The sequence below is a fragment of the Crocodylus siamensis genome, chromosome 13 (genome assembly GCF_052110815.1).
Source record: "Crocodylus siamensis isolate JL-2025a chromosome 13, ASM5211081v1, whole genome shotgun sequence".
NCBI lineage: Eukaryota > Metazoa > Chordata > Crocodylia > Crocodylidae > Crocodylus > Crocodylus siamensis.
This window is the reverse complement of record NC_143407.1, coordinates 7,456,783-7,470,568: the sequence shown is the minus strand read 5'-3', so window position 1 is coordinate 7,470,568 and position 13,786 is coordinate 7,456,783. Positions and strand designations below refer to the sequence as shown.

Genomic DNA, 13,786 nt, shown 5'->3' with positions numbered 1-13,786 from the left:
GTGATGAACTCAAAGCTAGGCTCGGACCCCCTCTCTCACCCCTCCCAAGGCAGGGCCTGACCCACGAGCCCTTCCTAATCCATAAGAAATGGAGCCCACGGCTCCCGGTGCTTTGAGGGGAAGGGCCCAGCTGTATGGCTGCGGTCAGAGAGGGGATGTTTGTCTCCCAGGGGTCCAGGGAAAGCAGAGACAGGCAATGACAATAAAGACCGAGGGGACTGTCGCCGACACTGCAGTGTCTGGGCCAGGCACTGACCGTGGCCTTAGCATCCTGAGGAGGTGCAACAGGCTACTCGCAACACAGGCCAGAAGCTCAGCAAGCAACAACCTCCATCCGCTCCTGCTCAGCTGCACACCCAACACCTCCTCCCACCAGACCAGCCCCTTGAAAGCACCACATGGGCGAGAGAGCCCCACACTCGCATCTTCCCAGGGCACCCAGCGGGGCAGGAAGCAGCCCGGGATCACTTCCATCCTGTTTGCACACTCTCAGCTCCAGGCCCATTTGCATTGCTCTTTCCTATGTAAAAACCAGAGCCCTATGCAAAGGGCAGGGGAACAAACACGATGGGGATGTCCTGCTCCACAGGCTCGAGCATCCTGCTGTGCCCTGAGCCTGGGAGGCAGAGAGGGAGCTTAAGAGACCAGGAGAAAGACAAGAGGTCCCTAGAAGAAGCATTCATCTGCTGGGCCTAGAGGAGAGGTAGGAACAGGGGGGGCTGAAGCAGAGACTCGGAGGACAGGATGTCAGGGCTGATGACAGCTGACCGGCCTGGGACACCTCACTGCTCGGCTTCATAACCTACTCCAACCCCTGCCTCAAGGCCAGAGCCAGGCCAGCAACACCCACATCAGTGGGAACATGCGTGGCTTTGCAGGTACCACATGCACACACCATGTGATGCCTCTCCCCAGCGGCAGGCTTCCCAGGCACTGCCCATCGTGGATGAGCACCCTGTCTCAGGCAGAGCCTGGTTCACAGCCTTCAGAGCCTTCCACCCATGTGCCCATGGCCCAGGCAGCAGCTTGCTGTTCAGGTCTCTGCCACTGATGGGTGCAGGGCTCCACTATTGCTGGGGCCCCTCTGAGGGCAAAGAGGCACCAGGCTCTGTGTGCTGGAGTGCCGAGAGAGACCTAAAGCCCCCCAAGCCCCTTCACTCACCTCGGAGGAGGCACAAGTCCTTGCCTAGAGACCCCCAGGCATGCATCTGGGCAGCCCCAGCCCCCTCTGTGGATGGGGGAGGTGCAGCCAGTCACTGCTCCACCCACAGCACATCTGGGCCTAGCTAGCACTTGGGAGGCGGTCCAAGCCTCCCCAGGTGTTGCAGGGAAAGCTCAAGGAGCCTTCAACCAGCAGGCTGATGGAGGAAGGCCAGGCCTCCCCAGTGCTGCTGGCTATGTGGCAAGTTTATGAGCCAGGGGATTGCTCCTGTCACTGCTGCTCCTCCAAAGCCCCTCAGTGATGTGACTGGTCCCCATAGCAGAGGCCTTGGGTAGGGAACAGGCCAGTGTCTGTCCCTGAAACATTACAGGGACCCTCCCTGCTTTCTTCTCCACATGTCCCTGGACCCATTAGGAGAGCTGATGGAGCAAGGTCTTGCACGCCTGTGAGCACCTGCTAGCCTCAGATAGCAGGAGCTCGGCAGTTTTCACATGGCTTCCTCATGTTTTTAAACATGGTGCAGACAGCAAAGATGCACTTGTGAGGTCTGGCCCCTTAGCTGGGGTGCAATGGCTGTGGAGCAGATCACAGTAACCACGGTGTGCCACTTGGCCTCCAGGGGCTCTGTGCCTGGCATGCAGAGGAAGTGCTTCCGACAGCCTGGCCCTTGCTGGGGTCTGAGCCCTTGTGAAAATCCCCGCCATGGCATGTAGCCTTGCCTGAGTAGCCCATTGTCTGGCCAATGCTGCAGCCACCAGAGCACGTTAGGAATGGGCACCAGCAATGAGCGGTGCCCACTGCATCACTCTCACGCACAGCCCTGGGCTCCCAGGCCTCTCTCCTGCAGACAGCAAGTGTCCAGCCTACCTCCTGCTCAGGTGAAAGCCTCTCAGATGTCATAACTTTTCACCCCAGAGCAAGGGGGGGTGTGCAATGCACACAATCGTCCCTCTCCTCTGTCCGTGTCTTACTGCAGGTTTCGTGATGGCAGCACGCAAGAGAAGCTGAGATTTCCAGTGGGGTACTGGCACAGGGCAAGAGCCAGGCATTTTTTGTGCATCAAGACCAGGAACAAGGTCTCAGCAGATAAAAACAGCCTGGTTTGAATTCTACCTCAATGTCTCTCCTGGGTAAAAGCTGGGGTAGAATTTGCCTCCAAAGTGACTGAACTCAGGTTTCAAAGGGAGCTGCGGGGACCATCTCAGGGGGATCATTATGCCACACAGTGCGCAGAAGAGGGACAAGGCCTGAGTCTGGCAGCCTGGATACCTCACCCTGCCACTGACTCACTGGGGGACCATGGGCCAGTCACTCTCTGTCTTGCCTCAGTTTCCACACGTGCCCAATGGGGGACTGTAATAACTGGCGAGTTCTCAGAACACCAAGCTCCTGAGGAGCCTTTCTGATGACCACGGCACAGCCAGCATGCGGCTGGTCTCCACATTGCCAGTATTCGGGGTGTTTTCCTGCTCTGAATCACCATCTCCTCCAAATGTCGGATATCACCTGAGCCTCTGGCTAAATGACCCCAACCTGCCACGCAACAGGCTCCAGGGCACGTGCGGCAGACAGAGCCAGTCCGGTGGGGGACAAGTCTACCCTGAACTCAAGAGTCTCTAACCCCCCCTTGCCAGGGAGCCACACAGAGCACTTTCCCCCTCCCGCCCAAATACAGTGCCGTTTCCTCTCTGATAAAGAGTTCCTGCCACAGCCCCCTTTCCTTCACCCACCAAACCCGTGCACGCCTCATACACCCACTTCGGAGCCCAACACGGGCTCCGATAGCATCTCACTTCCTAGACATGAATATTAGCTCTGTTGTTGATGTACGATAAAGGGATGAGCCTCTGAGAGCTGGCGTTTGTCAGGGGGGAGGTGTTTTGAAATACTTTGTGCCATGTCCCCGGCAGGAACAAAGCCCGTTTAAAGGGAGCAGACGATGCGACCTGCTGCAATGAGAACTTAAAAGCCCAGCTGAAGCAGCCGCCCAGTGCCTGCTCAGACAGCTGCACCTTGGCAATGGGGCAGGTGCCGAGACACAGCCCCTGCAGAAGGCAAGCCCCGGAAACTGGACGAAAGGGAGAGCGCGAGGCCTCCAACAGACATGGTGTCCAGAAAGGACATGGCTCACCTTCGTTGGGAAGTGGGGAGCTGTTTAACAACAGCTGCCTTCTCAGCTGGGTTGTACAGAGGTTAGGACCTGGCTGTGCTCGCTCCCCCAGAAACCAGCCAGCTGCTCTCTTACCCGGATGGGTACTATAGGGGTTTCACCCACTGCCACTCAAGCCCCTGGGGCATGATTCGATGCTACTGCCCCACAGTAAACCACAAAAATCAAAGGGAGAAGCAGCGTTCCCCAAGCAATTCACCTGAAAGGAGCTGACCTGTCAGGAGAGCTCAGCTCCAGCCCCACAACAAGGGGGACCACTGAACGCACAGCTCCCCGAGACCCTGCAGCAGAACCCAGGAGTCTGGTATCTGCTCCCTAGAAAATACTTCTCACCAAGCTAAAGCATGCATGCATCCAGCACTCAGCCTAAGGCAGCGTGCTGCAGCCTTCCCTGCAGCTTTGGTTTCACCACGTCCCGGTTACCAACCTGAGTGGAAAGACCGTTGCCACTGGCAAAACCCTCCACAGCCACGCAGGGATTACTGTTAGCATCAGCTCATTCTTCCAGCAGGGAGGCCATTCCTCACCTTAATTCTGCTTAGCCTCACACCTGGAGCAGGGCGCCTGGGTGTGGACTCCAGCCTGCTAGTCTAGGGCCTAGTCACGAGTCCTGGGTACAAATCTACTCCTCAGGAAAGAGCGTGACCTGGCTGTCGCAGTAGGAGACTGAGAACCAGACATGCCGAGAGCCCTTGGACCAAACCGCTTGATGGCCCTGTGCCTTGGTGGGTCCCCCTGGGTGCACACCTGCTGCCCCAAGTTATATGAAGCCAAGTGAAATAAAATACATAGAGCAAGCTGAGCTCCAGGTACGAGGGGGCCTGTGTACCTATTCAGCACATGGTCCAGGGATGCTCTTTCTGCCTGGCAGAGCTCCCCAGCTGGGGATGGGATGTTGGTCCCTCCCTTGGCTGTGACCCTCAACTCATGCATCAATGGGGTGAACATAATGACACATTGACCCTTACAGACTGTCAAAATGCCCAGAGCTCAGTTGTCCCAGTAATGTGGGAAATGGAAATAAGGCCACCCCTGATGGGCAGGAACATGAAAACACATGATGAGGGGAACAAATGGGCTGGGCAGCTGCTAAGGGGGCTTCTAATAAAAGCCTCTGGACCAGGTGTTTTGGCATCCCTGGGCCAGACCCTGACCAGACCTTTGCAGAAGGAGGAACAAAATTCCATCCTCCCAGGGGGTCTACCTGCCACTGCTTTGACAAGGAGCCTGCTCTGTACAGCCACGCAGGGAAGAGCTTGACGCTTTTGGGAAAACAGGAGATTCTGAAAAATTTCCTCCACCCTCAACCAACACAAAAAGGTTGTTCAGAAATAAAAAAAAACACAACAAAAAAACCCCCAAACAAACCAACAAGAAGCTCCATCCAGGTCACCAACAAATGCGTTTCATATGCACACGGACTACTTCCGAACCTTGCCAGCCTGCTGGAAGTGAAAGGGCATCTGGGTTGAAGCAAGGTTCGACTGGGAAACACCCAAAATTTCATTTTGAAACAAAGTTCCAGCAACTCTGGATTTTTTTTTTTTTTTTGACAAAAAGTTTTGAGCTAAGAAAGTTTCTGAAAAAGCTCTTTGGCACTGGGTATTTGGGTTGGAAAAATCATTTATTTGTGTGCTGGGTGGGGAAGCCTCTCTTATTACAACATCCCCAATTAGCCCCATATTGAACCCCTGGTATTCCAACCCATCACTGCAAGGTGCCCCACTCGGGCACCACCAAAATCATGGCTTTGCTTCTCCAGATCTGGTGCCTGAGCTGTGACCAACAGAACTCAGACTTTCAGGTTTGTAGCCTCAGGTCAGAGAGCCTCTATACACACGCGGTTTTCAAAGCATCGTGGCCACCTGCTTTAGGGCAACCACTGTGCCATGGATGCTGTGAGCAGGTAGCTGGCTGACATGGGATGGTGCACTGCACAAATCCCCAGATCCTGTTCACCCAGAGCGATTCTGATCTTCAGACACCATCCCCGAGAGGCTGTTTCTGAACCACTTGATTGTTCTGCCCTGTGCACTTGTGGGTTTAATTAAATGCTGGAGCTTACCCAAGATCAGCAGGCAGCCACACACAGTCTCCTCCATTCCCTTTATTTGTGCTTATGCCAAAGTATCCCATGCTGTACCCTGGGATTGATCACATTGCAAGCAGCAGCAGAAAGGGCAGCAGTGCATGCACACCCGTGTGTGCGCACACACACACAAATACACAGAGCCACCCTTGGTCATGGGCACGACACTCCTTCATCCATCTCATTGCTTCAAAAATATGAACAGGTAAGATGTGTCCTCCCATTGCCACCAGCAAGATTTTTACCATCTGCAGGTTTATGTTCAAGCCTCTACAAAAGCTCCTGTGTGAATCTCAGGGGTCATATCAAAGAATCACAATGGAACTTACTTACCTAGGCACAGAATAGACCCACTGAGCATACTGTCTGTTCAAAAACAAAGCTGGCTATTCACACCAGTGTCTCTGCAAGGCCGCAAAGGGAGAAAAATCTACCCCTGAACAGCAGAGATTTCGATCCCAGTTCTGTTGGGCACGATAAGCGTCAGTCTCCACGGAGCCTCCTCCAGAAAAGAAACCTTTAAAAAGAGAAGCTGAACTCCAGCCCCTTCTGGGATACCAGAGGGTAGCAGCGCTTTCAGCTGGATAGCAGCGCTAAGGGAACCTATGGCCACAGAGCCAAAGGATCAAACCCAGCAGGGATCAAGTAGGACTGTGAAGGGAAGACGCCCTCAGTGCAGCACCGAGTGTTAATCACAGGAGGGAGCAGCAGGCTCTTAAAAGCAAGCTTTTGTTACAGGAGTAGAGTGGATTGGGCTGGCCCAGTTCAGAGCATGGGATGCCAACATCCCACCCCAGACCACCTACCCTCCAACACAGACGGACAATCCCAGGGACACACCCAAGGATGCTCCATTGTGCTCTAAGAGACCTGCCCCCTGTCCACACTCAGGTTTCAAACTCTGTAAGGCGAAATCAGAGCAAACCCAGGCTGGAAGGAACCCCCAGCAAGTCACGTCTAAGTCCGGCTCTCAAGGCAGGATCCTCCCCGTCTAAACCATCTCAGACAAGGAGTCCGTCTCCCCTGCCCTTGAACGCCAGAGTCCTAGAGACCTTGACTACTTTAATGTGCCAAGTGCCAGCCACATTTACAGCTCTGAACTATTTCTTGCCAATAAAGACAAGTTGTAAGTGCAGTTTCTATGAAGGGTCCCAGCAGGGAGGAAGGGCTTACAACGGCTGGAGGTCTGTCTACACCTACTGCCGTAGTGTTGGACCCCTGGGTCTAGACAGAGATCACAACATGCCGACTGCTCCATGCGAGCGCAATAATCAGCTACAGTAATTCAACTACAATAGTCCACATGCCCCCAAAGCACTTGCAGAGTTAACTGCTCGTGTCGGGAGCCTTAATAAAATGCAGCGCATCTTCCGCAGGGGTCCATACCTACCGCGACAGCTTGGAGGAAAGGAATCTGCATGCTATGGAAAAGTCCAAGGCACAAAGCAAACACAACCAGCTTCAGCAGAGCAGAAAGGCAACAGGAGCTTTCTAAACACAAAGCCCAATTGTAAGTGTTCACTCTACCTCGTGCCTTATCCCCACCACTTGCTCAGTCGCTAGCAGAACCGTCCACGCCTCGCCTCCTACATCTCAGGTCTCAGTGCGTAGATGGGCCAGAGAGGGCCTGGGAGCGAGGAAATAAGCTGCTGGTCTCCTGCTCTGAGGGCAGCTCCACACTCCGCAGGCTGGCTCGCTCTTTTTTCCAGGATGTTTGGCAGCCAATAAAGCTGCATGAATGCTGGGGAACTCCTCTGTTCCAGCTGAGGCTGATGACACTTTGCAACAGCCATGGAGGGGAGTTGCTGGGTACAGCAGTGCCCTCTGCCGTCCAAAGTGGTGGAAGGAGCATGAAGCAGCAACTTCACTCTGAAGCTGGGTGTCTAGATGGACATGCACCAATGTAAGATACCCTGGTGGGATCTCAGAGCCACTGCACTTCCCTACCTCTGAGAAAAAAATAAAGCCAAGGGACTCCCTTTATAGAAGGGGGTACAAAGTGGAAGCAAAGATCCGCTTAAAGCCAATGGTAAAGCACAAAGCAAGAAAACAAACTCAGAAACCGAGGCCCCAGTCCTACATCCCTGCGCTGCTTGGTTTAGAAAATTAGAAGAGGGGAGTCTGGAGGTGCGAAAAGCAAAAATAAAAGACCAGCACAATTGGAATGACTTAAATCAGCTGTGAGCTTTCAAGCAAGCCAATCCCAAACCCTTCACAGAACAAGCGTTTCAAGTAGGGCTGAAGGCCACCCATTCAGAGCAAGACACCACCGTGCTAGGTGTTGGACAAACAGTCAGGCTGTTCCCCTTCCCAATCTGAACACAGGCACGCGTGCACACCCTCATCCAGGCTTTGCATTTTTCATGCTTCCAACTGGGGCCCTTCTAATTACTCATTACTGCTGCAGCTCCCACTTGCAGTGCCAATTCCCGTGCCCTTGCGTAGTTTGCCATTGAACACTTCAGAGCTGATCAGTCCACTTCCTTCCTCCCTGCGGGCTGACTCTGCATCTCTGGAGTTCATTCCCACCTATTTGATTGCATCTAGCCGCAGGGGAGCTCCAGGCAGCCTCTTGAAATATAGGACCAGGAGCCAGCAGCTACTGCTTTTACTGCTCTGGTTCTGGATAAACAACTGCTCTCCTGATGCAGATATAACGGACAAAGTGCCAGAGGCACTGAACCAATTTTATGTCACCGATCCTGTGTTGATTGCAGTTATGGGGTGCGTCCACACAAGTGCGCATGCGAGCTTTGAAGTGCTCAAAAGGCTATTGAGACTCCACAAAAAGCACCCTGCACATGATTTGTTTCTCCACACTGTATATTTGCAGGAGGGTGACAAACTTAGATACCAGGAAATCCAAATTTTTAAAAAGTGCACAACTGGGAATCTGGCCAGTTAGAACCATGCTCCACCTGCTGACTAGGCTCCACACACCTAGATCACTGCTGCTGCAGCTCAGCCATAGGAAGCCACCAGGACCACAGGTAAGGCTGCTGGGGCCAACCCAGGTGCTGATCTCAGCCCCCGCTACCCCACCCAGGGCAATTTGCTCCCAGCAGCACGTACGGGGCATTCCCTAAGGACAACGTGCAGTGGCACAAATGTGCTGCTGCTAACTGTTCCTGGGAAAACACACATGCACTTCAGTCTGGATGAGCCCATGGTATCTTTACCCTTCTATGACATATTCTCTCTCCCAGAGAGAAAAACAACTACTTCCAAAAACATACCATTGACTTTTTTAGATAAAGAATTATCACCGTCTTGATTTGCCTTTAACAAGATACAGATGTGGTCAGCCTGAACACACATAAAACTGTTAACACACACAATCAGTATGTAATGCTTGCACTAGACAGTAACTAGTCTACCTTCTGCTCTGCAGAACTTCAATTCAGCTAAACATAGCAGATAAAATGGAGACTAGATGCAAGGCATCAGCTATTATTTAATTTGTACATACCCATTTGTGGCTGAACAGTGCTAATCCTACCTATATCAGTAACTGCAAAAGAGATGTAGTGGTTGATTTACTACTCTTTGCACCTGGAAACTTGCGAAAGGAGATACCAAGACTTGTTAGCAGGCACCATTGTCTCAGCTGCCACATCAGGATGTCACACTCAGCCATCATAGTTTCTAGTCAGCATGCTTGTTACACTATCCTGTAGAATTGCTCAGGGCACAGGTGAAACAGCTTTGGATTATCTGTGCTGGAACAGCATCAAAATTCTCTCCCACTAAACCAAATGAAGCACCAACCTATGTGTGTGCGCACACACCTGGGATGAAGTATCAGAAAGCAAACAAAATTATTTTTATCTGAAAGAGAAAACTTTTCCAGTAACCTGTTCCAGACTGGTCCAAAATATAGTAAATATTTTCAATGTCTTCACTACTGCTGTGCACTTAATATATTGTTCTTAGTAGAGACAAATGTTTTGGGTTTTTCCCTCCCCGGTTCACTAATTTTCAGGTTATGATTGAATAACTTATTGCTAAGGAAATGATTGTTACTCAAGCCCAACAAATCACATGGGGTCTTGCAGGTAAGAATGCAGGAAGCATTCAGGGACTAGAACTGCACAAATGGCTGGACTTTCCACCCCAACACCACTCCCTAAACTAGGCCCAGACCCAGGAAATATCCTAAGAACAGGAAAAGATAAACACTTAGCAGATCCTCAGGCAAAGCATCCAGGAGATCCTCACTCAAGGAGATCATGCATCAACACATTAGAGAGTACAGAAAACATTTCTGAAAGATCCAGCTGGCCCGGTCTGGTATTTTTAGGGTATCTGAATAAAGATACCAGTTTGCCTGCCCAGAAAACCAGAAATCAAGTTTTAATCCTGGCTCTGACACCAACTCCCTCATGCCACTGGCTCACTGCTGAACCTTTCTGCTCTATTTTCCCCACTCCAATGTGAGAGTAATAGCAATTCCACAAGCAGGATTAAGCAATATTGACAAAATAGGTGTAGTATGGCACCTCTGAGGCCCCTGACCCAGACCTCCGGGCTAGCACATCTCTGTTTAAACAATCCCAGGCAAATATTTACCTAACACACTGCAAAGGGTTTAAAATTTCCCCCTGCCTGGAGGTCCCTGCAGAGGACTGCTTTATGCCAGATGTGTAGATGACAGCAGCAGCACATACCTAGATACATCGACAGTTATTTTACTAGATCACAACAGTCAGAGCATTACAAGTGGCTCCAGGACGCTGGCTGAACAGTTCAGCTGTCTAACGGAGCCCACATTAACATTCATGGTTCCAGAATTCGCAAAGTTTTTCCCCTTATAAGCTGAACAGAACAAACGGGGTGAGGTGAATGACTTTTTTTCCCCATACACAAAACAGTAAGGAAGTGATATAAGAGCAGTCAAATAAATGTACGGCCAGAGTTATCATAAAACAAAGCTTTATTTGTGAAACACAGCAATTGCTGATCACCCCTTGCAAGGCAAAGGTAAACATTATTCACAAGTTAAGAACCTAAGAGCTCTAACAAGGGATTCTGCACACTTGACCAGAACTTTACATAGCTAAAGTATCCACCCATCAGCTTTTTACAACAGCTAGCACCCAAGGAATGAGATAAATTTTAGTTAGAAACACTTTGCAGAAGAGTAATATTGTCCCCTTTTAACATGATCCGACCTGCAAGACAGAGAGAGAAGGTGGTCAGGAGTGGCACGGCCTGAGAACAAGGATATCTGGAAAAGCATTTCACAGAGGACACTAATAGCAGAAAATTTTGCAGAACCAAGTCCACAAAACAAGTACCTCATCTTTCTGCTGACATTGGCAAAACAACAGGCTACAGGGTTCAGACTGCGAAGGTTTCTGTTACAGCAAACTGAGCTAATATACAGGCGTACTGCTACTGCATACTTCACAGGGCTCCATGCCTGTAAGTCTGTGGTACTCATCTCTCTGTATACAATCTAAAGGTACAATTCATCATATCGGTGCACATGAACACCACCTGTAGGTAGTACGCCAATTTCCTCCTGTATAACGGGGTGTGCTGCGATAAAAGGCACCCCAGCTACCCCTGAGCCATTGTTTACCTTTGGCACCTGGCAAGCAGTGAATATCAACTACAAGCATACAGTGAGAGTCATGGTTCCCTGCCCTGACTCTGGAAACACACACTTAAAAGAGTAAGACAGAGAGCTGGAGGGTCTCAGGACTGAGATGAACGTGGCAGAGATCAGACTGGGTTTCTCTGGCCATCCTAGTAACAAAGAGGAGGCAGAGAAGCACACGATATTTACCAGCCTCTTTAAGGACTTAGACTAGTTTCTGGACTTCTTGTCCATATCTAATAGGATACTTATCAGATATCTGACCCCAACACTGTTATCCTATAGCAAACAGCAAGAACAAGCATCTTCACAGCAGCCTTTGCTGGACTTCAGCCCAAGCTTTTAATACGTCTCATTTAAATTCCTGCCCCACACACGGCTCATCTGGACAGGTTTGGGGCCCATCATTTAAACTGTAAACGTACCCAGCTGTTTCCTTGACTTTGTTTTGGAATGAATCTCCTCAGCATCATCCAGTACTAGGTTCATGTATTCATCAAAACCCTAAAAACCAGCAACAAAATCAGTTAGTCACCTAACTCCCCTGGTGTTAAATCCAACACCCCTGCCCTTACTGAGGGCAGAACCAACTGCAATCGCCTTCTCTTACAGGAGCACAGACTTATTAAGTGAAAATGGCTGAGGCTGCTGCTTCAGACAGTGCTGAGCACTGCCTTTAGAACTAGCATCTGTCTCCATTTGCATTTGGGAGTTGCAAACAGAACTTGCAAATTCAGAAAAGCAAGAGACTCAGGTACATCCTGGCACTTACAATGATGCATCCTTCTATTCGCATGTTCACCTGCTCATAAAGCCACACCTGGATCCTGGACCGCTGTAAAATGAGAAGCAAAGATGAGACAGTAGAGTGTTAGCACATGTATTCCAAGTGATTTTCTGTTATCCGTTGCTGCTCACTCAAAATCTACCTTTGCCCCTGGCCAAACGGGCTTTTAAACAGTATCCATCACTCTATAATAGCAGGCATATCACACTGTATTTTACAAAAAGGGTGGGGGGCAGTCTCCCCAGCTACCAAACACTTCTAAGCACATAGAGAAGCGAGTCTTAAGAAGCACCCACTGCCTCACTGCCCCCCACCACTCCTCTGCCCTTGGGGCAGGACACCAGCTGCCTCGCCATGCTGCTCTGAGCTGCTTGCCTTCAAGATGGTACCCTTAGGAAATAATAACACTGCTTAACATAACAAGGAAGCGTTAATTTCAGAACCCAAGTCCACTGGGGGCAGGAAGTCCATCACCTCTGGAACAGTTCTGCTTACTTAAAAGCAAGTTTTTTCTCAAGTGATGAAAACTCATGTCTGGGCCCCCGTGTGCGTGTTTCAGAATATCTGCAATAATCTTGCAGGAGAAGCAAAATCAAACCCTGGGGGGTAATTGCAAGGCAGCTTTTGGTGACGGGGGTGCACACTAGTGATGTTCAGACACTGCACAGACAGATGTGTTGCCATCCCTTCTGTGCTACAGCAGAAAAAAGCAGACCTAGGCCAGAACCCATTTCCTTCTACCAAGGGAGATCAGGGTCCAACCCCCTACAGCTGCAGGCCCACCTGAAGGGAAGCACTGACGGCAGAGGGAAATGCCTTGCACACCACCCTCCACCTGCAAAGGCTCCTAACAGAGGAGCCACCTGCAGGGCTGCCACAGGTCCAGTTCACAGCACAGCAAAGATACAAGCTGAAAACCCTGAGTCCAGACACGTGCTGAAAAGGCCCTAGGACAAGCTGCTCCCAGGGACCCCGGTCCCAAATGGCCCTTGAGCTTTCCACTTTCAGCCTACTACAAGCAGGCTCTGCCTCCTGCCCCATGGCCCTGGACAGCCCATGGACTCCTTCACCAGTGCCTTTCTCCAGGGCCCTGCTCCAGACGCAAAGCAGCAATACCACCCACACTACTATGAGCAGCTCCAGGCCCACTTGCCCCTTCCGGCCCCCCAAAGCCGTATGTGGGGCCAGAACCATCACTTACGTTCTGCAGGTATCGGAAGATCAGGTTCTGTCGCAGGCAGTTAAGGAACAGCGTGGAGGCAGCGTGGGCCAACCTGAGCTAGGGCAGGCATGGGTAGAGCCCCCCCCTTAGCCAGGCAACCCCCCCAGGATTCCCCTCCCTGCCCCAAATTGCCAGACAACTGCCCCCCCAGGATTTCACCCCCCCCAATTGCCAAGCAATCCCCGCCCCCCCCCCAAAAAAACAGACATCCACGTCTCCCCAGGAACCCGGCGGTGTGTCAGGCAACCACATACCCCAGGATTACACCCCCCACGGTTGCCAGACAACCCCCCCTCCCCCGATCTCCTTTATTGCCAGGCAACCCCCCGCCCCCCAGAATTTCCCCTCCCCCACAGACAACGCCCCGCCCCCAGAACTCCCCCCACTATTGCCGGGCAGCCACATCCCCCAGGACTGCCCCCCGCCCCTTGCTAGGCAACCCCCCAGGAATACCCCCCTGTTGCTGGGTACAGCCCCCCACGCCCCTGAAGGATACGATGGGCTGCACCATCACCTTCTGCACCTTCTGGCCCTGCCCGCGGTACGCCATGGCTGCGCACGGATCGGCCCCGCCGCACACGCGCCCCCCACCACCGGAAGCCGCGCAGCACGCCGGGAAACAGGAAGCGGCGCGCTTTGGCGGGAAGAGGGGGGGGTGAGTTCCGGGCGGACGCTCTAGACCGCAGGAGGACTCTTCCTCTACTGCCTTCCCCCCCTCATTGCAGCAGCCTGGTGAATGGCGCCATAAGCGCAG

At 51.8% G+C, this 13,786-nt stretch overlaps 2 protein-coding genes across 2 annotated transcripts in view; both read right to left on the bottom strand.

Annotated features, from left to right (window-relative positions):
• The window catches only part of SOX13 (SRY-box transcription factor 13), a 70,545-nt gene extending 63,462 nt beyond the window's left edge, over positions 1–7,083 (bottom strand). Inside the window, exon 1 of the mRNA XM_090024950.1 lies at positions 6,949–7,083. The gene's annotated coding sequence lies outside the window, so the exon portion shown is untranslated. The remainder of the gene's footprint in view (positions 1–6,948) is intronic.
• A 3,253-nt stretch (positions 7,084–10,336) lies between these two features.
• Positions 10,337–13,661, bottom strand: SNRPE (small nuclear ribonucleoprotein polypeptide E). Its single transcript, XM_090025956.1, has 5 exons — positions 13,529–13,661; positions 13,012–13,038; positions 11,796–11,858; positions 11,449–11,527; positions 10,337–10,592 (listed from the first exon to the last, which is right to left on the bottom strand). The coding sequence occupies exons 1-5, from the start codon at positions 13,580–13,582 to the stop codon at positions 10,537–10,539; spliced, it is 279 nt and encodes a 92-aa protein (XP_089882082.1). The 5' UTR covers positions 13,583–13,661; the 3' UTR covers positions 10,337–10,536.
• Between the last annotated feature and the right edge of the window lie 125 nt (positions 13,662–13,786).

Bases quoted from the DNA above. Each gene is read 5' to 3' on its own strand.
- SNRPE (XM_090025956.1), bottom strand. From the start codon at position 13,582: ATGGCGTACCGCGGGCAGGGCCAGAAGGTGCAGAAGGTGATGGTGCAG. The intron at 11,859-13,011 runs GTAAGTGATGGT...CTCATTTTACAG, and splicing joins TCTTCCGATACCTGCAGAAC to CGGTCCAGGATCCAGGTGTG. The intron at 10,593-11,448 runs GTACGTTTACAG...TCTGTCTTGCAG, and splicing joins AAAGTCAAGGAAACAGCTGG to GTCGGATCATGTTAAAAGGG.